Raw genomic sequence first — 24,313 nt, 5'->3', positions numbered from 1 at the left:
GGCAGGGGTTGAGTTAAAATAGAGAGCATTGTGTCATTACTGCAGCTACTCATTCAGCCTCCCAGCAAGTCCTGCACTGAGAGGGACCAGGCTTCAAAAGCCATGTGGACAGGAGCCTCACCTGGGTCTGATGCTGATGCTGTGCTCTCCATCCTGCCCCGAGTGAATGTGTGAGGTGATGGTTAACATGGAAATGGAGTGTCCCAATGCTGGGCTGATCCAGCTTCTACACATTACATGACACAACCGTGTGTCACTGGCAAATGGGGTACAGCCATCAACAACACAGGTACAGCCATCACCAACACAGCTCTGCTCAGGTACAGCCGTCACTGACAGCTCTGCTCAGGTACAGCCATCACTGACAGCTCTGCTCAGGTACAGCCATCACTGACAGCTCTGCTCAGGTACAGCTGATCCCATAACACAGAGGGTTTGGCAGCAGTTGCTCATTTACTGCTCACCAACAAGGAAAAGCTTTTCCAGCAAGAGCTGGATTTATTCAATAGCTCCTGCAGAACTGAAACCTCTGCTTCCAGAACCCACCTCCTCCTGCCCCATCCCATAGGAAGCCTCCACACACACACAGTTGCCTTTCCCAGCTTACAGAGAGCTGGAAAAGCTGCCCATGAGCTGCTCCCATCAGGCTCCAGTGCAGCAGAGGGAGGGATGAGGCCTCCTCCCTGTCAATGTCCCATCTGGCACTGGTTTGAGTGCATGGCTGGGGAAAGGCTGCAGGGGTGTTCCTATGGGGACCACAAAGGGTTGGTTTTCCCTTTTTTGTCTATGGAAAAACACACTGGAGAAGTCTCCAAGTGAGTGATTCCAACATTTACACTTTGCCTGCAGCCTTTAGGAACACGATGGCCACAACACAAAGCACAGCTATGGGACATTGCCCTCAGTGATCACAAGGACCCTGTAAGCAGCTCTGTAACCACTTTACCCATCTCACCTACCAAGAAGACTGCCTGGTAGGAGAGCAGCAGGACTTGGGTCAAGAAAGCACCATCCAGACATAAGGATACAGCAGTGCCTGGAGGAAACCAACACTGAAACCCACCATCAACACTCCCAATGCTCTGCTCCACAGGACCTTGCCTGCTGAAAAGCCAAGGAGCAGGAGGAGGACAGCATCCATGTGCAGTGTAACATGGGGGGGCTGCAATGAAGGCACATCTCCAAGGTGGACAGGTACTCACATACTCCAAGCAGCACCAAGGATGGAGCTTCAGAACCTGAACCAACCGAGTGCTATGACCCTGTGCCACAAAGCCCTCCTTGGCCAACACACATGAGGGGATTTACAGGGATCAACTGGCAGAGGGGAGATGGGGACAAGCTCTTCCCTGTGAGGGTGCTGAGGCGCTGGCACAAGGTGCCCAGAGAAGCTGTGGCTGCCCCATCCCTGGCAGTGCTCAAGGCCAGGTTGGACACAGGGGCTTGGAGCAGCTGCTCCAGTGGAAGGAGTTGGAGCTGGATGAGCTTTAAGGTCCCTTTAACACAAACCAGTTTGGAATTCTATGACAAAGCTCAAGGTTGATCATTCACTGTCCAAGTGACAGTCTGCAGAGTGTGTTTGTGCATAAAACCACACTGTTTTTAAGGAGCATCACCCCTCTCTGTGCTCTTTCACCTGCAGACACAGACACACACAGCAGTATTTAAGACCCATCTTGTCCTGAAAAGCACTGAAGACCTGAGGTTAACAGGAGAGCTGGCCAAGAAGCTGCCATCACCAGGACATCAACCCACTGCCCACGGTGGTACTTGTACTGCATCCCAGCAGCACGATGCTCACATCAGCTAGGGGTGGGGGGCAGCAGTTCCATGCTGGTGACAAACAGCATCTGGCACCAGCACCAGAGGGGATGGATCGTTGGCCTTCAAACTCTATGGAAATCCCACAAGGCTGAAGTTTAGAAGCAGCAGTGCCAAAGGCAACAACCGCACTCCCGGCACAGCCGCACTGTGGACTTTGAACTCAAACACTTGTGGATAGCTCAGAGCTCAGCAGGGGGGAAAAGGGATGAGGAGCATTTGGGGCTGCATGGAACGAGTGGCTGCGAGGCTGGGAAAGGCCCTTTAACCGGTTGTAACAGACTCACCACCATCCACCCTAATGGGAACATCACCACTGAGCCCCTTGAGAACACAGGCTGGATGGGGCTCCCAAGAAGCACCAGCACCATGAAGACACAACCAGGTTGATGCAGAGGGGGGAAGAAAGGAGGTGATGGACACCCCTTTGCAGCACAGACCCCACACAGGCAAACAATGGGGACATCCATGCAGGAAACCTAGAAACAGCTCTGAAAGGCCAAAGATGGAGCAATCTGTGTGCCTCTGGATGAAGCAAATCCATGCAAAACAAACAGAGCATTTCAAAGCCCAGCCTCTTGAGAAGCTATCAGCTATTCCCATATCCAAACACTGCTCTTGTTGCCCAGTGTGAGACAAACTCCTTAGAGCAGCCCCACAAACAGCAAAGGAAGAGGAAGCCCCGTGCTGAGGATGACATGGTGGAGGCTGCTCAGCCCCACAGCTCCCTGTTCCTGCTCCACAAGCACACACTGAGCAGACCCCCCCAGGCTGCTGCAACCACAGGAAATGAAGCCATTAAAGCCAGGACACAAAGCAGGCTGCAGTCAATGCGTTCTGGAAAGGGCTTCTGGAGCCAGGAGAGGTGGGGAAGTGAAGGTGGCCATCAGAAAGGAAGGATTAACTTAACAGCCAGCATATTGGGTCAGGTTATATCCCCACCCAGTCCATATCATCCACACACCTTAGGGATTCACCTTCAGGGCTATGGAGGAGTCGCTGCTGTTCCCAAGTGAAACCTTCGTGCAAACTCATCCCAAGAGCTGGAATCCTGGCGAGGCAGATCCCTGTGAGTTCTGCAGCTCCAGCTGCTGGTCCCCATCCCAAAATCCAAGTGTTTGCATCACTTTGATCTGCTCTGCCCCATATGGAGATGAACAAGCCCATTACAGAGTCACTGATATGGGACAAGCCACCCAGCAAAGTGAGCTCTGATGGGGTACAAGCAGCTGAGCATAAACCACAGTGAGAAAACCATGGAATTCCGCCTGGATTCCCTTTGGAAGAGCTCAGTGAAGCTTTGAAGTGTCTCCCTACAAACCCTGTCAATGAACAGCAGCATCTGACCTCTAGTTCTGTTCACTTTGGGGACTGAAAATACTCTCTCCCTGATACAAAGAACTGAAACAAAGGGAACACTCATGGAGTTTGCTTCCCAAGTGCTGCTTCCTGGTACAAGGCTGGAGGGAAGCAGGAGCTGAAGCAGTTCAAGCAGCAGAACTGCTTCCTGGAGGCACAGGGATGCTGCAGAGATAAGTCACACACAAGTGCCAGCGCCAGGCAAAGCTCTTTGGAGGCCACGATACGAAGCATGAAGCTGTTTCCATCGGAATCTTCCTTCCAGCCTTCAGTCCCATAGGGAATTATTTGTGCTTTGGAAACCCCATCCGGTTCAATCCATGTGGAGACTCCAAGGGACATGGCTGGGGTTGAACTGAGCTGCTGTGATGAGCTCCATCGTGATGCTCAGTGGAAGGAGGGAAGGTGAAGGCATCCTCCTGCCATGCACTGTGGTACCAGCCTGGCTCCCAACCAGGCCTCCACACAAACAAACTCCCATCTTTGGGAATTTACCTGGCATGCACCATCATCAGTTCCTCATCTGCTATGGAAAAGCTTCAGTCCCTGCTGGCAACGCTCCCTGGAGCCTGACCCTGCTCTGCACTCACTGATACACAGCCTTTATCCATAGAGCCATGGAATGGGTTGGGTTGGAAGGGACCTTAAAGCCCATCCAGCTCCAACCCCTGCCATGGGCAGGGACAGCATCCATAGAGCAGGGTGCTCTGAGCCCCTGTGTCCAACCTGGCCTTGAGCACTGCCAGGGATGGGGCAGCCACAGCTTCTTTAGGCACTGGAGCTGCTCTCAGGTCTCCCCTTCAGGAGCCTTTTCTGATGTTACCTTCTGAATCAGAACGCTAAAAGCATGAGGCTGAACAAAGGATTAGTAAAACCCCACAGAAATCAAACCCAACATAAAGACTTGATGCATAAAGCCCTGCAGAAATCACGAGAGCTGCCTGCTGCACACACCTCTGATGTAGATGGAACTGCCATGGGGGGAAATTCATTGGGGATTTATGTGCAAGCACATGGGGTGGTGATGTTGTATTGAGAAAGTAAAGCTCCCAAGCCAGACGTGCCGACAAGAAGGCTACTTTTGATTCAAGAATTATCCTTTCAATATGTTCTATATCCTATATTTTATCCCCTAGGAACCATTCTCACATCCCAAAGGATTCTGGTTCACCTGTTTCGTTCTCCTCTCCTGCTCCTGGCTGGGAGACAGTGTTCTACAGACAGAGCATCCCACAACAACACCTGGAAGCCCAGTGTGTTAGTACTGAAAGTGCCATTTACCCCCAGCATCAGCATCCTCATCCTCAGCAGATCCACCTCAGAGCAGCTGCACCGGCTGGTCAGAACCCTGGTAACACACAGGGGAGGAAGGAGCTCGTGGTTCATCACCTTTGGCTTTCCTAGGAGATGTATCTGGTGCCAAATGGAAATCCCACTCTGGAAACAGCACATCCAGGAGCTGCAGAGCTCCAAGCAAGCTGGAAATGGTGTTAAACAAAGGCAGGGTGAGCAGCCAGGAGTGAAGGTATCACAGATGCTTCAGCAAGGATGGTTTTGGGCATGGACCCCATGAAGGCCTCAGCATCCCAGGAGCCTGTTGCAGCTCCTGGATTTAACACACTGCTGCTTTCTCAGCCACAGCCTGCAGAGGTTTCAATGTGCACTGCTGCCCACAGGAACACCACCTAAGCCCAGCAAAGGGGGGGATATAAATAAGACAGAAGGTTCCCCACTTCAAAGGGACAAGCCTATGGCCGTGTGTCCCATATGATTATTTCTTCCTTAAGCTCAGTTTAGCAGGGTAGTGGTTTACTACACATACCCTTTAACTGTATCCAACAACAAAAACCCCAAACCAGACATGTTTCAGTATTTCCAGGCCAAACCTGAGCCTCTTCCAGCTCTCCCAGTATGTACCAAGGCTCAGCACAAGTCAAATAAGCTTCTTTGATAACAAATGTTTTCTCGCTCTGCCCCTCTCCAAAGCCTGCAGCTCTCTATCACTGGTAGCAAGGGGGTTTTCCTTGCTGGGTTTATATTGAGCCCTGGTCTAGTGGAAGGGTTGGAGCTTTAAGGTCCCTTCCAACCCAAACCATTCCATGGTGATTCCATGATGATGGAATTATTAGCATCATCCTTGGAAATAAAAAGCAAACGATGGCATCTCAATAGCCCTACCTGGGACGAGGAGCGAAGGCATGGGGTGAGCTCAGCACATAATAGGATGCTGGATGGGAAAGCAAACCTGAGGGATCAGGCAGGCACACACAGGCTGTGGCTCACACCAGCTCAAGAAGGCCACAGCACTCAGGGGCTTGACTTTCCTAATGGTGTGAGTCAACTGGGATGCACAGCAGGGTAACCCCTCCGTGACAACAGCAATTCCCTGCTCTCCCCAGGCCCCGGTTAATGATGGTACCTGAGCTGAGCCAGTCCTGTTCCACAGGCTGCAGGATGGATGCAGCCCAGCACCTCTCTCCATCTGCAATGGAAACCACCCTGGGGAATCCCTGCTCAGTGCTCACCCCCTAACCTGCAAGCAGAGCCCTCCCCAGCGCCATAGACAGCCAAAGCAGTGACTTCACCTCTTCACTGCATGGGATGGGGGAGGAAATCCTGGTTTTCTGGCATTTCTGCTTCTATTTCCTGCTGTAAGGACTCCTTGCCACAGACTTTGTGTATTGCTCACCGTCTGGGTAAGAAAAGCAACTATAATTACTGGAGCCTGACAACGTGGCTCAATGGAACACACTGTGGAGCAAGAGATGCCTGTACAGAGGAAGCTCAAACCCCATGGAGATGCCTGCAGCTTGCCCTGCAGTCAGGCTGGTACCAGGGAAGCTCCTGATCCACGTAAAACACTGCTCCTCACCACAAGCAGGATGTTTTGGGCCACACCATCCCTTTCAGCTCTGTGCAAGGGCTCACCAGCTCCAAGCAGTGCTGCCCGATGCCATCCATCCCACCTGGAAAACCAGGAGGCTCCGGGGAGTGCTCTGCCCTGCAAGGCTTCATTTCCTCTTGGATGAGGAGTGGGTGAGAGCAGCAGGTTGATGGAAGCACTTGGTCTCCAGGCGACATCCCATGCGATGATGGATGAACCAGGTTACAGAAGCAAGGAGACCTTTGGAAGGTAACCAAGCCCTCCACAAGCAGAGCACCAGCACCCAAAGGCATCAGGAGGTGATGAGATCCATCCCCTCTTTGCTCTCATTTAGCTGTAGCTCATCAGGCATCACATATTAGGTACCACAGGAAGCACAGAAACCCCAAAGAGAAGCCAGGACAGGGCACGGTCCCCATCAAACCGACACCACCGAGCACTAGGACTCAATCTGGGCCATGTTTTCCCCTTGGTGTTTGCTTTGCTGCAGTCAGTGATTATTCTCTGTGGTGGCCACACCTCCTGGAAAGGGACTTGTTTCCAACATGCTCCTTTGGCTGGACAAGCTTTCATCTCGGAGAGCTCCATCCCACCGGGAATGCTGCCGGCGCAGCCACACCAGGAAGGATGCACAAGTGGGATTAGTCCATAGACCAGCTCCATATTTTATCACTGGAGTAAGAAGCAACGATGATTAAATCCCACCTAGATTGGATTTGGGAATTACCCAACAACAGCTTGGGAATCTCTTTACAAAAGGCAATAAATTAACCTGGGGAACCTGAAGCAAGTTCCCCCTCAACCATTCACTTGTTAAAGCCTGGGACAGACACAACCCACGCTCCTCACAACCCCAATTTAAGCTGGTTTTACCCCAAGATCAGACTCCAGACCCCAAGGCCTTGCTTCCCAGCCCTCAGATAGGGAACCCAGCATGGTGCAGAGGGCTCTGGAGAACTCATCTTAAAACATTGACCATACTCAGAGCAGCAGCTTCCTTCCACTCACACCACATCCCTGCGTAACTGCCCTTATGTCACATTCAATAGGAATTATCACACCAAAAATACCCCTTCTCAATAGCAAATAGAACTTTTAAAGCAGAGACTTCACAAATGGGTTTCTAGAAAGCTGGAAAATAACTCCCCATGCTTCCCTTTGGAAAAACAAAGCTATTTCTAAGTGTGGCTACGCTGGCATGACAGCTTTCCACACCACAACACCCTCCCTAGGAAAGCCTGTGTTTAAAGCAGAGGAGCTCCAAACTCATCCCTCCTGGGATATATGGGTGAGTGGGTCAGGGATAATCAATGCCAGGGCTAATGAAACCATGCCCTTCATTTACCAATCAAAACACATGCACGAAACAGGATGGTTAAAGGCACTGCTGGAAGCTCAGGGTGAGCATTTCGAGAGCACACCACCTCTCCCTATAGCAATTAGGGCAAAAAAGGATTCATTTACATCTCGGATACTCTTGGAGCATTTAACTTGGCCATTTCTGAGCTATGGGAAGAACAGAACACACAGTTCCAAAGAAAACCCCAACCCAAAAGCAAACCCACTCAAAGCAAACCAAATGATTCGTTCCCCCCTTTTCCTTCCCCAAGGAATCTCGTTTTGCTCCAGACCCACTATGGGATGAACTCTGGTGTTTCCAAAGGACTCAGCCCCAGGGTGGTTTGATCCTGCCCCTGCTCTGCAAGAGCCCCTCTGCAGCACGGCCCTGGGAGAGGAAAGGCAGAGCTCAGGAACAGCCTAGAACAGGAACACCAGGAACCCGGGATGAGGTCCAGGTCACTGCTTCCATCCCCGGGATGCTGCAGGAACACAGATTCACCAGCATTTAACCCCAAATCACCCCCACAGCGCTCCCGAGCCGCCCATTCCAGAGCGGAACGGAACCATTCCCTGTGTGCAGCGCCTGCACCTTGCTCGGCTCCAGGACCGGCTTCCAGCGCTGAACTGGGTGGAACTGGCCACTGCGGTTTACCATTAACCCGGCCTTCCCAGCCCTGTCTCTAGGACGGGGGGAACACGGCCACGTCCTTCCCGTTCCGTGCTCATCCCGGAGCCGGGAAGCGCAGGGATCTCCATCCTCTTCCAGGGGCAATCCTGGCTCTGCTCCGCACCCGCGGGGACAACAATGCGGAGCCGGGAGCAGCCCCGGCTCCCACCCGCTTTGTGCCATCGCCTTTCAATGGATCTCATTGTTCCCCCTCCGCTCCTCCCGTCCTCCCCCATCCCCGCACCGGCTACTGCCCAAATACCGTCCTGCTCCCCCCCCCATTCCCAATTCCCATTCCCGACCCCCCCCCCGTTTTCCAGCCGTTTGCCCACATCTCCACCAACTCGCTGCCAACAACACGTTACCCCCCCCCCCCCCCGGGGAGGGTTACATCGGGAAGGGGGGGGCAAAACCATATTATACCCCCCCATATATACACATACACCAGCACCGCGGGTCATAACCCGAGTGTGTGGTGTCCCCCCCCACAGCCACGCGTATATAGGGCCTATTTAAGCCCCCCCCCCCCGTGTTACAACGACGCCTCAACAACCGGTTATCCTGGTGGGGGTAAGCAGTTTATACCCCCCCATATACACACATACAATCTGCCCTACACCCCCCCCATAACCACGCGTGGACAGGGCCTCTTTAAACCACCCTAATCACACAAAGCCCCCCCCGTATTACAACAGCCAGTTACCCTGGGGGGGGTAAGCAGTTTATACCCCCCCCCATATACACACATACAACCTACCCTACACCCCCCCAATAACCATCGATGGACAGGCCCCGTTTAAACCCCCCCATCCCCATCCACACAAAGCCCCCCCGTGCAGCACCAACCGGTTGTACCGGGTTACGGGGGGGGTCTCCCCTCACCCTAACACCGTCAGGGCCCACACGGTGCGGCCCTGTCCTCCGTGCCCCCCCCCAACCCCATGTCCGGGCCGGGCCTCACCTCAAAGCGGCTCTTGGTGACTCCGTTCATGTCCCTCCGCATGGCGAGGCAATGGGGGGGGGCACCGGAGGGGGGGGGTCACCGGGGAACGGGGGGGGGGTCCGGGGGTCCCGGTGCTCCGCGGCCTCCGCCCGCCTCGCCTCGCTCCGGCCTCAACTTCAACCCAAAACAAAAACACTCCGCACCTGCCAGCAACGCGGCCGCTCATTGGCCAGCGCCGGCAACAACGAGCCCCCACCTACCCCGTAAGACACCGCCCCCCCCCCCCCCCCCCCCCCCGGGGGTTATTGCCCCCCCCCCTTGGGGCAAGGAGGGGAGGGGGAGGGGCCGGTGTGGGGAGGGGGGAATTGGGGGATCCCCCCCCCCCTCTTCCCCCCCCATGTCCCGCCGCTCCCTTCCGGGAGGCCGCGGAGCTTGGCCAATCAGAGGGCGAGGCTGGCGTGACGTCACGGTGATGTCATCCCCGCGGGAAAATCAAGCGTGGTGGAGCTCCCCCCTTGCCGCAGCGAGCTGACACCGCCGTGTACCAAAGGGGTTTATTGGCGTGTAACAAACGCGTTTTCCGCGATATTGCCCCAAAACCGGAGCGGTTACAGACCCAGCCGCGTATTTACACCCTCAGCACATCGTCCTCTAGCCCCTGGACCCATTCGGCTCCGGTCCTGTTCGCACCTTCTGAAGGGTTCTCTTTCCAATACTGAAAGATGTAAAATACCCGCAGAAGCCAAGGAATCTATGAAAAATAAACCTTTTTTGTGTCACAGACCGAGCCCTGACACATTGGAGTAGTCACAGGATCACACAGCTCATCCCTAAGCACGGCTCTGGTCTGTCTGTCACATGATTTACATCATGGGAAGGGGATGACGCAGGAAAACAGGGCACCAAAATGGGGTGAAAAGCGTTAAATTGCTGCCATGGTGCTCTCTGAGAGGAGATGTTCCCGAGAGGAGAAATTGAAGATACTGAGCTTTGGTTGGGTGAGATCACTCCTTTCCAACCCATCTGTGTGCTTATTCTGATGCTGAGCGGCATTCCCTTGAATTCCCAGCGTGATTCCGAGCAGGAAAAGGCCAAGTCCAAAGAACCCCCCGCTGAAATCCCCAGCGCTGATTGAACACTGCTTTTAAACCTTTACCCATCCCAGAGCAGCTCAAAGGGCTCTGGAAAACAAAACAACTTAAAGTCCCCCCCAAAACCAGCACAAAATGAGGGGGATCCGGAGCCACTTCCTGCTTCCAGGAAGACCACTTCTGGAGCTGCAATCCTGGATGAGCTTCTTCCCTCCATCCTCTGCAGTCCCGCAGCTCCAACACGTTTGCTCCAGGTTGACTCTTGATTTCCTTTACCACATTCCCATCTTCTTGGTGCATGGGAGATGGGAAGGGGGAAGCTACAGGCTGCAAACCAGGAAGAGGAAATGGTGGGGAATACAAGGAGAAGCAACGAAGGGGCTTGGGGAAACTCAGGATCCGGAATTCCACCGAAGGCAGGAGGAAGAGGTGGAAAATCCCTACAATTAAAAGCTTTGAATAAGCTTTAAAGCAGCAACTTGTTGGGAGCGGACTAGGAATCTCTGTGGAATCTTCCCCAAAACATGAAGTTTCATCCCAATCCCACTGGGAAAACCCTGGCTTCTGGGAATCAACAGCAAAATCCCCTGGGAGCAGGTACATGATTCAGATGTGCTCCCAGAACTCCCATTTCCTGGATTCCTCCTCAGTGAATCACACTGAACTGCTTGGAATAATACAACCCTCTCCTGAGTCTCTTTTCCTTTCAGGGACCACAAGATAAGACCATAAAGGATGCCTGAGTCATGCTCCTAATTCCAGCCAAAAGAGGAAAAATTGCCATCTTTGAGGGAAATCCCTGCTCTGCACAGCTCTGCTCCCAGGAGGGGCAGCCAGGGATGCTTTTCCAGCAGGGATATGAGGCAGCAGCACTTGTGAGTGGTACTGGAATCACCAGAAACAAAGGGAAAACAAAGCAAAGCCCCAAATGAAACCCTGCAGGGTTCAGGAACCGGGACAAGCCCTGTCTGTGGCCATGACCATGCACAAGGCATCCTATTGCCATCACTGGAAGCATCCATAGTGGGGAAGCACTGTGGGCAGGACCAGGATGCAGGTCACAGCTCCAGGGATGCAGTGGGGGAAGCTCTAGGCTGAAGCCAACAGAGTCCCTTTTCCATTCAGATTTGCTTCAATATTCCACAACTTCACCAGCTGTCCAGGGCACAGCAATTCCCAAGTTCCTGAGGCTCTCTGGGCTCTGCATCACACCAGTAGAACTGAGGCATCCCAGCACCTGAATAAATACCTAACCCAGAAGGGAAGTCCAATACAGACAGCAATCCTTCATCGCCAGGCTGGGAATAGAATCCTGCTATCCATCAGAGCACGGAGCAGGATTCAGACCAGAGGAAGCTGAAGTTGCTCAGCTCCACACTGGCTTGGGCACTGAATATAGAAACACCCCAAGAATCATATCAGACCTTATTGGTTTCTTTTCCTTCCAATCATCCTTTAGAAGTCCAGCCCTGAAATCAAACTTCCTTGATACAAAAGCAACTTGATTCCAAGTGGGATGAGGGGAAGAGGGACTCAAGACTCTCCTGAACAGCCCATGATCCCGCTTGCACCACTCTGGGGTCTGCTCCCATGCTCACACACACTTTGCTTCATACCCATTAACTCTAATGGGGTTATTAATACTTATTAAAAGCAAGTGTAAGTGCCAGCAGCGTGAAGGCCACAGTCAGGACCTGGATCCCGAGGGAGCTGCTGGCACTGGCACTTTCCTTTGTCTTTGGAGATCCTTGGGAATACTTTTTGCTCCCCCCTTTTCACCCACAGCCTGGTCAGCAGCATGGCAGGTTCACAGGGGGATCTGGAACCATCACTTCCAGACATTAGGGATATTAGTTACCAATCAGAGCCACATCCATGAGATCATCATCCTCCTCCCCAATGAGGAACTCGGGGCTGGCACGGGGCGGGCGCTCGGAAGCAAGGATGGAGCTGCTGCCCATGGCCAGAGGCTGCTCAGCCGAGATGGGCGACTTGGACCAGCTCTCTGGCTTCAGGCTGTGCGACTTCTTCTTATCCCTGTCCTTGTCCCGCTCCCTGTCCCTATCCCGGTCTTTGTCTTTCACCTTCTTCTTCTCTTTTTTATGCTTCTTGTGCTTCTCGGCGCTGTACTCGGGCAAGGGCCGGATGCCATCGTCGGAGCTGGGGCTGTTCTGGTAGGACTTCTCTGCTATGGAGGAGCCTGACTCGCTCTCACTGTCAATGTTCTGGGGGGTGTAGGCAGGGGACTTGCTGTGGCTGGGAGAGCAGCGCTCGTGCTTTGGGGTCGAGCCGCTGATGAGAGGGGACCCGTAGCTTTTGGAAGAAGCCATCTGAGGCCTGAGGCTGTCCCCACCTCCTTCCCCAGGCTTCTGCAAAGTCACTTTGGCTTTAATGCTGGGGGAACCGCCATCGTGTTTGCTGATGATGATTTTGGCCACGCCGGTGCTTCCAACGCTTTTGGAATCCGAAGTTTTCTTGGAAGAGTCAACAGATCCCCCAGAAACAGAGACTTTGGACTTCTCTTTGTCACTCTTCTCACGTTTGCCCTGGAATTCCCCTCCAGACATGTTGTGTTTGGAGGACATGGTATGGCTTGAGGAATTGGAACTTGGCCCCATTTGTCCATCCATTGGGTCGTCTCCACCAGGCCCGCTAGTGACAACCCCGTGTTTAAGCTTGTCTATGACTGCAGTCAGAGATGGCTTCTTGTTTCTGCTTGGAGACTTGCCTTTGGAGCTGCCATGCTGGTTCTGAGATGAGGACATGGAAGACCCACTGGATGAAAAGGAAGAGGAGGATGCCGTGGAGGAGTTTGATGAAGGAGGTGGTTTCTGAGACATCGACCCAGAAGATCCCATTCCTGAAGACGACTTCATACTTGAGCTTGAGCCGGTCCCAGACATGTGGGAGCCTCCAGAACCTGAACTGATGGGTGACTTCGCTTTAGATGATGGGGGAGTACCTGGGACAGGTTTCATGGGAGAAGCGAGCTTCTCAGAACCCCCCGAGGGTCTCGAATGAGAGGGGGAGATGTTTGGTTTACTCATGGATGGGTTCATAAGTGACGATGGCTTTCCTTGAGGTTTCATCTTGGTGCTCCCAGAGCCGCTGGTGAGGCCGTGTTTGGTGATGGGGGAAGATCCCGGTTTCCCCACTGACTGGCCTGAGCTTTTGGACTGGCCTGAACTCGAGCTGCCTTGGCCTGAGTAGAGGCTGCTGCTCATCTTGGAGCCCGAAGACCCTTCCGATTTGCTGCTTTTCATCTTGCCTGAGGTTGAAGAGGAGGAAGAAGAGGAGGAGGAGGAAGAATGGCTGTGATGGCTTTTGCTGCTGGAGGAGGTGACGGAGCCACTGCTCGTGTACTGGCCGTGTGAAGAGGGTTTGCCAACAGTCACTGTTCCTTTGGGGATCTGAATGGTGATTTTGGGGATAGGAGGAGTTGCTACACCAGGAGGAGTCTGAGATCTGCCCGAGCTCCCGGGAGATTTGGACCCACCTGTGCTTGCTGGTGGTGTGAAAGGCCTGTTGGACGAGCTGTGAGATGGGGATTTCCCATCTGTCTCCTGCTTCTTCCGCTTGGGAAGCTTCTCTTTACTTTTGCCATCACTGGATGGTGTCCGGCTGCGCTTCCCAGGCTTCCCATCTATCCCGGCTCCTGCCATGGCACTTCCAGAGCCATTGCCTTCCTTTACCCGTTTCTGAGACTTCTCTTTCCCTAAATCCCCTGTGTTCAGCAGAGGGCTCTGCCCCCCACTGTGGTGCTCCATGATGTCCGAGGAGCCCAGTGCTTTGCTTGCAGCTGCAATAATACTAAAATCTACCGTGTCGGACTGAGTGCTCCCCTTGAATTTATTGTCCCCCCCATCACCCCCCAACACTTGCACCCCCAAAGTAGTGAGAGCCTGGGATGCATAACCCTTGAAGTCATCCGTGTCTCCGCTCTGGCTGCTCTCATCAAAGTATTCCTCCCCAAAGCCGCTTTGACTCTGACTGTTGAGCAAGTCAGGGTTGAAATCTACACCATCAGGAAAGAAATGGTTTGAGGAATCACTGTTGGGGCTGACGGCAGCGTCGGCGATCAGGTCCGCAGGGTCCGTGTAGGGGTTCTCACTGGCATTGCTCTGAAACACATCTGGGTCAAAGAGGGCACTTTGGGAATGGCCTGAACTGGAAGAGTCCCTCACTGGAGTTCCAATGGGGGGACAGTCCTCAGTGGTGCTGGGGAGCTTGGAAGCCTCCTCTGCTATGTCCGAGAGGATGTCGGTGACGTCGGCCCCGATGCTGTCCGAGCTGGAGAGCCGAACCATCCTCTGAATGCTGGGCTGCGTGTGAGGGATGGGCTGGGGGTAGGTAGCAGGAGGAGTGCTGCACTGGCTGGGGGCTGGGGTAATGTGGGGGGTGTCCAGGGTATCGGCAGTCATGTTGACATCAAAAATGGGGTTCTGGGAGTCCACATCCATTGAGAAGAGCTCCCTCTGGAAGTCATCCTCAGTCTGGTGCTTGGGTTTGTCCGCTGGTGCGCGGGACTTTTTTTTCTTCTGCTTATTCCCCCCAGGAATCTCCATCCGAGGGGAGCCAGAGGAAGAGTTTTGTCTCTCCAGAGGGCTGCTCCCATACAGGCTGGAGAAATCCTGAGGGGGATTCTCCTTCAGAAGGTTCATGAGCATGGGGTGGTTCTTGGTGTTGCTTGCTGGGGAGGATACTGGTGGTGGTGTGTGGTGGGGAGGGGTTGGGCTTGAGCCAATGGCTGAGCCCACATTGCCTGTGATCTGCAATAAACTGGTGAGAATTGGGTTCTGAGACACTTTGCTGAAGTCCTCCCCATGGCTCCCCACTGAGTCATGCCTCTCTTTCATGCTTATGCTCATGTTAAACAACGTAGTGATGGGCCCCCCAGGAAAAGTGTTGGTTGGGGTAGTGGTACCACTCAGGGGGTTGGTGCCTGTGGTCATGCCATACCCTGGGCTGCTGGCTGGGGGCAGGTTTTTCTTCACCATATCTTCGACTGTCTCTGCAATGAGGGATAAGGCTGGGGTGTCAGCTTGAATGGTTTCTGCTTTCCTCCTGATTGCTCTCATGGTGACAGGGATGGACATGCACCTGCAAGACACAACACAAAGGGGTTGGTGTGTGTGCTGCTCAATGGCAACGGTCAACAAGACCTTCCCATAACTTGATTCTCCCCCTCTATTCTGCTCTGGGGAGACCCCCTCCCTGCAGCCCTGATCCAGCTCTGGGGCAGCAGCACAAGAGGGACCTGAAGCTGTTGGAGCACGGCCAGATGAGGCCACGGAGATGCTCAGAAGAGGCCACAGAGATGCTGTGAGGACCAGAGCAGCTCTGCTCTGGAGCCAGGCTGAGAGAGCTGAGCCTCTAATGTTCTGCAAGCAGAAGCAGCTCCTCTCACTGCAAAGGCCTGTGCAGTGCCCTGCTCCCATTCTGCTGTGTTCTGAACCCTGGAGAAAGGTCTGTGTAAAGACAAACTGCTGGGAGCTATTTCATGTCTTCTAAGGCTCAGAAAGCAGCCACCCCCACGAGAAGGCATCTGGACATGCATTCAAATATAAGAAACTACAGTTGAATGCCTGGAATTGGGTTTTTAATAGGGCTCTGGCTTTCCTCTCATCCAACCAACCACTCCCAAGACTCACCCGCACACAGGCCAGCTCCAAACCCAGCGGGGTAAATGGGAGATAGACACAGAGTACACCTGTATGAGCTGGAGCTCCTGGTGGCACACAAACCCTTGGCTTACCTTTGCACAACCTTGGCAATGAAATCATCTGTACAGATCAGAGCATCAGACAGCCCCTTGTAGAGCTTACAGTTCACATGAGTGGAGTCCTGCACATCCATTACCACTACAAGAGAGGAGGAGGTTGGAGGAGATCAAACTCCTGGTTACAGTGGAAGGATCCACCCTTCCCATACACACTCTTGCTCTTCCCGATTCCACTTACCACAGACCAGGGAGTCATTCACGGGATGCTGAAAGGAGACACTGAAACAGGAGTCAGAGAGTGGGCAAACTTCAAACTGCAGGATCCCAGGGGAATCTGAAAGACATGGAAACATGGGGGCTGTTCAACTGGGGAACACAGGGCACGAACCAGAGTCGATGCTCCCATGGAGAAAGAATGGGAAAAGCAAAAGGAAAAGGAAAGCATAGGCCTCATTTCCTATTCCTACACCTGGGCCCATCACCCAGGGTTCCTCATCCCCACCTGCTGCACCCACCTTCCTTCAGCACCGTCCTCTTGACACAGCTGCCAATGAGGGTGTTATAGGCCACCTGGTGCCGGATGAGGCTGAGGATGAGTGGGACGCGGCCTGGGTGCTGGAAGGCGATTTTACTGATCAGAGTTCCTTGGAGGCTTCTTCCATCTGGGAGAGGAGCATCTTTGTTCAGAAAGTAACAGTGCTGCTGTCCTGGAAGAGCCTGACAAACAAGTCCTGCTTTACTCCAGCTCCTGCTGGGTACAAGGCAGTAACAGACCTCCAGGAAGGAAAAGCAAGCGCCAGATGCAAGGGACATCAAAGCCACCTTTCTGGGTGAAATGACTAACAAGGAAGATACAGTCTTCCAATCTGAATAAGCAAAACATGACTTTTGGCTCCTCCGAAGTACCAGAGCTGAACACTATCCACTGTCCCCACTAATCCACTTTCATAGAGTGCAGCAGCCCTTCAGAGGTAGAGAGAAACCCTCTGAAGTTAACAAGAGATCCATCATTGACTAACTTAAGAACTACAATTTCCCCTGCTTCTGAGGGGAGACTGAGCTGAGCTCTTAGGCACAAGATGTTCCCTGGGAGGGTGCAGAGGCGCTGGCACAGGGTGCCCAGAGAAGCTGTGGCTGCCCCATCCCTGGCAGTGCTCAAGGCCAGGTTGGGCACAGGGGCTCAGAGCACCCTGCTCTATGGATGGTGTCCCTGCCTATGGCAGGGGTTGGAGCTGGAGGATCTCAAGGTCCCTTCCAACCCAAACCAGGCTGGGATTCTATGATTCTCATTACTGTGGCCTATATCTGAATTCCAATGCTTGGTTGTAACAAGATACTTACTGCATAGAAGTGCATATTGTGGTTTAAAGGTACTGGATCAGCCTCCTTGGATAACTCAAACTGCGTGATCAGCTCATACAAGGGTACAAATGTTGGTGGTGTGTCGAACAAAGGAATACCTGAGGGCACAAGATGGCACAGAATGATGGCACCAGGGAGGCAGAAGGAGAACGTGGGCCACAGAAGGTGTTACCACACAGGAAACCCATCCAGGTTCTCCTGACACCAGCACAAAACCTCGAGCAACTTTTCCCATCACACATTCAAAACAAGCATCAGTTTCTGACTAAAAACCTGGGGAGCAGCTATGAGACAGATCTGCACCCACCTGTGCAGCCCTGAAGCTTCTGAATGAAAGCTCGAGACACCGGGATGGGACGTGGGAATTTCAGGAAGAAACAAGCTGGTAGATCCACACTGTTGGCACTAGTGATGGATGAGAACGACGGAGTTCTGAAACAGTGGGTTAACATGGGATCTTATCAGACACAGGGCACGGCTGTGGCTTCTGCTGTCAACACCACACAGCCCATTTCCTCCTTGCTCCCACCCAAGCAGGCTGTTAGACATTCCTAACAATTAAGGTATTCCTCAAGAGCATGTCACATGCCTGAAATAGGGATTTCTTGGCTAAAGACAGTGCTATGATGTACTGACATCTCCCAGCTATCTCCCCACTCTGACTCCAACAGAGGCCCGAGTGTTGAACGTGCACCTAAACCCGGGTGCTGTGTCCTTTGCTTACCCTTTGCTGTCAACGGGATGGGAGCCCATGATGAGTGGGGCGATTGGCAGTTTGTACATGGCCATGGTGCCCTCGATGGTGACCGACACGTTCATCCCCAGTGAGCGAGGGACTGCGAGAGGGAGCAAGAAACACAACAATAAACCCAGAGCAGCTTTATGTGAGAAACATCACTGTGTGGAAATCATGGTCACAGAGTGGCTGGGGTTGGAAGGGACCTTAACGCCCATCCAGCTCCCCAGCCCCTGCCACAGGCAGGGACCCCTTCCACTGGAGCAGCTGCTCCAAGCCCCTGTGTCCAACCTGGCCTTGAGCACTGCCAGGGATGGGGCAGCCACAGCTTCTCTGGGCACTTTTACTCCCTAACGTTCTGTTTTTCTCTTGCAAGGTGAACCAATTGCATCATTCTTAAAAGAGACTCCAAATACATTTGTAAGTTTGTAGTATGCTCTTTCCAATGCAAAATAAATCACAATTTTGGACACTTTCACCCTCTCCTCTCCCAAGAGTAGCCTCAGCTTGAATAGCTGCTTGGTTTTGTCATTTTAGTGAGACACAGATATCCATGTCCATGCATAGAACTTCATCTTCTAGTAAGATGGTAGAGACACAACAAAACAGAACCCATGTTAAGAAGGAAGTTCACCCTAAGGAAAACAGCTCTGTGTGCACCCCATCCCCCTTGGTAGCAGTCTGGTTTGAACTCCAGAACAGCCACAAGATGACAGTCACCAGTGTTTCCACATGGGCTTATTGAACCCATGTCCTCTGCATGTCACCCCATGGCTGTCCTGTGTGACAGGGTGACAGCAGAGGGCAGTGAGACTGTTACAGTTGTCTTCCTTGCTCCTGCAAGCAGCAGTAGCCCTCACTGAAGCTGACCTACCATTGTTCTCATGCAAAATAACAGGGGCTCCAGAGCCATCTTCAAACAAATCATAGGGCGAGACGTAATATTTGAGGTTCATCAGGAGACCTGTGGGAGAGAAGCTGCTGAACTTGAGGGTACAAGTCACCCAGAGCACTATTAACCCACAGCCACACAGCATTCACACTGAGCCACAGCACACACCAAGCAGAGCCGTCACCTTGAAGAGCTGTGCTCTGCTGGCAGACACACACATGTCCATCTGTGTGGCTTTGTAAAGCAAAGCTGGATCTCTGCATCCCATGGGACTCACACTCAACCTTGTCCCTCTTTGTTTGGCATTTCCCCATTGGTTTCCAGCAGTTCAGGTGAAGCCAAAGTCCACAAAGGGGACTCTGAACAAAGTAAGTTTGACTCTTTTCTTTTTTAAGCACTCATCAAAGGTACCTCCACTCCTGGGGGTGAGATAGCCAACGCTGCCATGGAGAATCTTGTCCAAGGGATTGGCGTTGGTGGCTTGCCTGCAAGAAAGACGACCACAAGTCTGTAAGAAGCCAGAGTCATACCTGAAACCAAAATCCAGTCCCATTGATCTTAAACTTCACAGCACAGCTGTTTGCCCAGGCTCTACAGCAGTAAAAGAGGGTCAAATGGTCCTCAGTTTCTTACTGTAAACCACATTATCACTAATCCATCCAGTTACAAACTTCATTTTTTGCCTTTTAGGCTTTCTTGCAATCTAGTTCTGCAGTTAAGAGGGATTGCTAGAAAGCTCTGAGCACTTTCTTTCTCATTCCCTTGCTACCACAGGCCCTCTATAGCCTCAGCATCTTCTTCGCAGCAATGACAGACTAGACAGGCACTGATGGGACACTTCCCACATAAGCAGGATGTGACACTATCAGAATCAGCCAGTGTGATGCAGTGTTAGTAAGAAAACCCAAACCAACAACAAACCCCAAACCATACAGATGCCCTTACCAGTACATCCCTGCCATTTTTGAGAGATCCAGCTCTAAGGACTGCAGAGCCAAGTACATTTTAGTTTTCAGTTTGCTGGGGAGAAGAAAAACAACAAAACAATGTAAGAACACAGGAAAGGAACTGTGCAAGGAAGTGCAGGCTGAGAAGCTGCAGGCCTTGCCCTCAGCCTTGATCCCGTGTGGTTCTGCAGCTCCATCTCACATGAAACCCTCCCTACCCACTGCACAAGTGCAAGCCATGATAGGGAGTTCAGGAGGCTCACACACAATGAATATGTAAGCACAGAAGTAAAACTTGCACTTTTATCTTATACGTGTTGTGGTAAATAAATACATTCTAGACTTACTTGTCTCCTGGCAGCTTATACAGGTTCACCAGCCCCCTCAGATGCTTAGAGAACTCATCAAAGTTCTTCTCTCTGAAAGGCAAAGTTAAGATGCATTCAAACTGGTAACACGCAAGGGTTTGTTTTAAAAGGTTACATGAATACAGACACTAAGTCACTTCAGAAGAGACTTCTGCTACATGGAAGCTACAAAATATGTTCTCAGCATGGTCCAGCTTTACTGATTCTGGGGAATGTTGCCCTGTGGCTTTGAAGATACTGGGCACAGCACTCAGGGTCAGAAGGAGCTGAACCAAAGCCAGAAAACCCCCTGAAGACATGGAGAGACTTTGTGGGGGAACGAATAGTTCTGAAACAAGTTGCATTTCCAGACCTAAACCAACATGGGATCATTTCTGCAAAGAGAAGCTGCCAAAACCACAATGAACTCTTGACGCTCACCTCAGATGTTGCACCAGTTCTGGACAACTCTGAAAAGAGAAGAACATAGAATGAGATCAGTGCCAGTGCAGTGATTTCAGTCCCTGTGCAGCACAGCAACTGTGAAACAGCAGCACAGGAACATGCCTGAGCAGCAGCTTTTCCTGAGCTCCCAACTCCACACTGCTCCAGCTCCACTTGTCCCTCAGCCCCTCTGGGACAGATTTAAGCACTTCTCTTTCTGCTTAAACAACTCATTTGAAACAGACTTTTGAAATCATGAAGCTTTCAGTTGACAACTGTTACCTTCTACACAGAGGTACTAAAAACTGCTCTGTTCTCAGAAGAGTGGCCAATATAAGCATCAAGTTCAAACTCTCCTCCATGTACAGGAGGGAAATAAAGTAATTTCCTTTCAGCATTCCATATTTTAGTACTTCCCAATTGCAGATCTCAGTTTTCTAAGCTTATTTTCCTTATTCTGCTTCCAGAAACACAGTGAAAATGTCTACAGCTGATTTTGGCAGCTGTAAAACCACACAGAGGGAAAGAGAGACCAGCAGTAAACTGGTCCCACACACATACATCAACCAGGCTAAGCCACAGGAATTACTCCATGGAGGATTTCCCTTTCCAGCAGAACAAGCAGTAAAGGTGTAAGGTGGGTGTAGGGAAACATTAAATATAATCCATTTCCTGTGCTCAAAGGGAGTCAAAACCACACAGCCATCGCTCTCACCTTGGTCAGTGATACATACCACAGGGTTTTCTCCATGGTGAGCCACCTTGACATCACACAGCAGCCCTGTAGGATCTAACTGGACTTCCACATAGAACATGTCTGAAGTGATGTAACATTCAGTGCCATTGGCACTAAGGTGAGATCCCAGGCTTCCATACAAAACAAAACAGAAATTGCCATGAGATGCACACAAAAGCCAACCAAAGCAGCAGTGAGAGCATGATGGGTACAGAGGAACAGGGAAAGCCTTTGCTGTCAACCAAAGGAGAAGACCTACCCATTTTGTCTAGCTATGGACTCCAGGCGATCTGTCATGGCAGGCAGAGAAGATACTAGATGGGGAGGGCAAAAAACAAGGCTTAGTGAAACGATTCAACACCTCAACAGGAATGAGGCATCAGCACCAAACCCAACCTCAACCAGTTCCTCCCTCCCATGTGTGCTCACACCTTTGCATGTGCAACATGAGCTGCACTCCAAATACAGGCAGAACAACTTGAACAGAGATAACTACATGCTCCCAGAACTGCAAGCAGAGAAGGGATTTTATTCCCCCAGTGCAATTCAGGTCTGTTTTCAGAAGAGTGGCCAGGCCAATGTAAAGAGCAAGTTCAAACTCTCATACAGGTGCAGGAAAGGGAATTCAAGCCATTCCTTTCACCATTCCATGTTTTAGTACTTCCCGCTCACAAGTTTTCTACTTTCACAACAGAAGCAGCACAGACAATCTCCACAGGCACCAAGAGGAGGTACCCAAACATGAGCACACACACAGGAGGAACACAGGGAGATGTGCCAGCAGCCACCTCACTGCTCTCCTGGTTCAGAGGCCTCCCACTGCTGAGCACAGGATGCACCAACCTTTCAGGGCCTTCTGCAGTGTCTCCAAGCAGCTCACCAGGTGCTGGTGCCCCCCCGAGTTCATCACAACGCGCTTTTCCTTAGTCAGAGAGAAGAGAAACAGCTTTTTGTGCCTCACCCAGTAACAGGAGTTATTGCCATTGTGGTTTAGTCAAGGGAGGTTTGTCGAGGTGATGGAAAACTGATTAATTTCCTCCCCAGATTACAGCTGCATTTTGATTCCTGTAGGAGAACACTATCTGCTTTGGAAGAAGGGAACAAAAGCAGGCCTGGAATTGATTTATCTGCTTCTAAGCAACTTGCTCATCTGGAAGAACAAACTGAAGCAACTTTTAAATAGATATAAGCTAAGAGTTACACAAGAGACAACACAGAAGCAAGAAGTCAGGCACACTTTTAACACCTCAGTGCACGCAGAAGTGGTTGCTGTAGCCCTGCCCTGACTCCTGCTCCTCCTTCCCCCACCATTTCAAACCCTCATTTGACAAAGCCAACGCTGAGTTTGGCACATCACCAAATGGAAGCAAATTGCTTTACAAACCCCAAAACCCCCAAAGAACAAGGGGCAGCCCTTTGAAGAGAGCTCACAAAGTAACACCACCATTGCCACACCAGGAGCTCCAGAAAGCTCCTGCTCAGACCCCAACACCTCTCACCGTGACTTGACGCACTAACTTCATGGTTTCTGTCCAGGGCCTGTTCTGGTTGTACTTTGCATGGAGTCTTTCCAAGAGGGTGCTCATCTTGTTCAGCTTCTCCGTCTCTGTAAGACAAGGCACTCTTGAGAACATGGAACAAGACAACACTTGAAGTGCTACAAATAAAACAGCTGGGCTGTTGGAATGAAAAGCCTTTCCTCCTTTAAGTTAAATGGGATTTAATAAAACACATTCACTGCTAGTTTCTCCCCATGATCTCAATACGTAGGTTCTATCACAAGCTGTCAAAACCTCAAGGACCCTAAAATAAAGATACATGGTCTGAGACAGAAGCTTCCCTGGGACAATGTAACAGCATACAAAACACTGTTATAGAAGTGAAGTTAAGCTTTGTTTTCTGCATTCCCCATCACTATTCTCACATCTAATCCTCCAACTTGCTTCCATTGAAGATCCTCACAGACCCTTCCCTCGCCAAAACCCTCAACCACATTGGTCCATCTGCCAGCTGTGATGGGTTCTGTGAGCAGACACACTCCTGCCCCACACTGGTGTGAGACACAGGCCTGGAGGCTCTGAAAGCAGCAGCAGGCAACCGGAGGGGACACAAATCTCCACCAACCTCAAACCAACCCAAGCTTACAAAACACCTCTCACATCCCATAGACTCCCATCTGCAACACGTGGGTCTACAAGCTACTAGGGAAAGTTCCACTGTAAGGAATAATATCTCCCTGATGAGAGAAAAGGAAGGCTAGAGGGTCAGTGACTAACCAAGTCCAGTTCAGCTAACACAGCTGAGGCCTCCTGGCCGCTGACAACAGGCTGCCCAGCCCCATGTCCTGCTGGCTTCAGGATGGAGCTCCCATCACCTCTCTGGGCACCATGTGCTGATAATAAAGTGCTTCCTAGTGCTCAGGTGGAGCCTTTCAGCTTGCACCCATGGCCTGCAGGTCCCAGCTGAAGCGAGCTTTGCTCCCCCTGCTTTAGGCTCTCCTCAAGGTGTTTATGTATTGATAAGATCCTCACAGCCGCCCCCCCCCCGTTACCGGTGCCTCACAGCCGCCCCCCCCCCGTTACCGGTGCCTCACAGCCGCCCCCCCCCCCCGTTACCGGTGCCTCACAGCCGCCTTCCCCGTTACCGGTGCCTCAGAGCCCCCCCCCAGTTACCGGTGCCTCAGAGCCCCCCCCCAGTTACCGGTGCCTCACAGCCGCCCCCCCCCTCCCGTTACCGGTGCCTCACAGCCCCCCCCCCCCCCCCCCCCCCCCCCCCCCCGTCTCCTCACAGGCCCCATGCCCGCCGCACCCCCCGGCTTCACTCACCCTCAGCGCCGCCGGGAGCCGCCTTCATGCTGCGGCCGGGGCTGCGCAGCCCTCAGCGGGGCCGCGGCGATGGCTCCGGGAGCCGAGGGGAAGGGGAACGAGACGGGGCTGGAGGAGGGAGCCGCGGCCGGGCCCCTCCGGCCTCAGACGGCGGCGGCCGCCATGGCTGCGGGAGCGCGCGCGGGGGAGGGGGGCC

General features: G+C 52.3%; 2 protein-coding genes across 2 annotated transcripts in view; both read right to left on the bottom strand.

Annotated features, from left to right (window-relative positions):
* Positions 1-9,241, bottom strand: part of FBXL20 (F-box and leucine rich repeat protein 20) — a 32,397-nt gene extending 23,156 nt beyond the window's left edge. The window contains 2 exon segments of the mRNA XM_034070044.1: positions 9,034-9,210; positions 9,212-9,241. Of these exon segments, the coding sequence (XP_033925935.1) occupies positions 9,034-9,210; positions 9,212-9,241 (207 nt within the window).
* Positions 9,242-9,555: 314 nt separating this feature from the next.
* On the bottom strand, positions 9,556-24,284 carry MED1 (mediator complex subunit 1). The gene is made up of 17 exons (XM_034070086.1): positions 24,118-24,284; positions 22,792-22,898; positions 22,136-22,214; positions 21,552-21,606; positions 21,291-21,423; positions 20,554-20,582; positions 20,113-20,184; positions 19,764-19,838; positions 19,230-19,303; positions 18,801-18,890; positions 17,915-18,026; positions 17,498-17,622; positions 17,170-17,288; positions 16,344-16,545; positions 16,067-16,162; positions 15,862-15,967; positions 9,556-15,206 (listed from the first exon to the last, which is right to left on the bottom strand). The coding sequence occupies exons 1-17, from the start codon at positions 24,143-24,145 to the stop codon at positions 11,957-11,959; spliced, it is 4,752 nt and encodes a 1,583-aa protein (XP_033925977.1). The 5' UTR covers positions 24,146-24,284; the 3' UTR covers positions 9,556-11,956.
* Positions 24,285-24,313: the final 29 nt, after the last annotated feature.

Source organism: Melopsittacus undulatus, chromosome 17 (assembly GCF_012275295.1).
Source record: "Melopsittacus undulatus isolate bMelUnd1 chromosome 17, bMelUnd1.mat.Z, whole genome shotgun sequence".
NCBI classification, from domain to species: Eukaryota; Metazoa; Chordata; class Aves; order Psittaciformes; family Psittaculidae; genus Melopsittacus; species Melopsittacus undulatus.
This window is presented reverse-complemented; position numbering and strand designations above follow the sequence as displayed.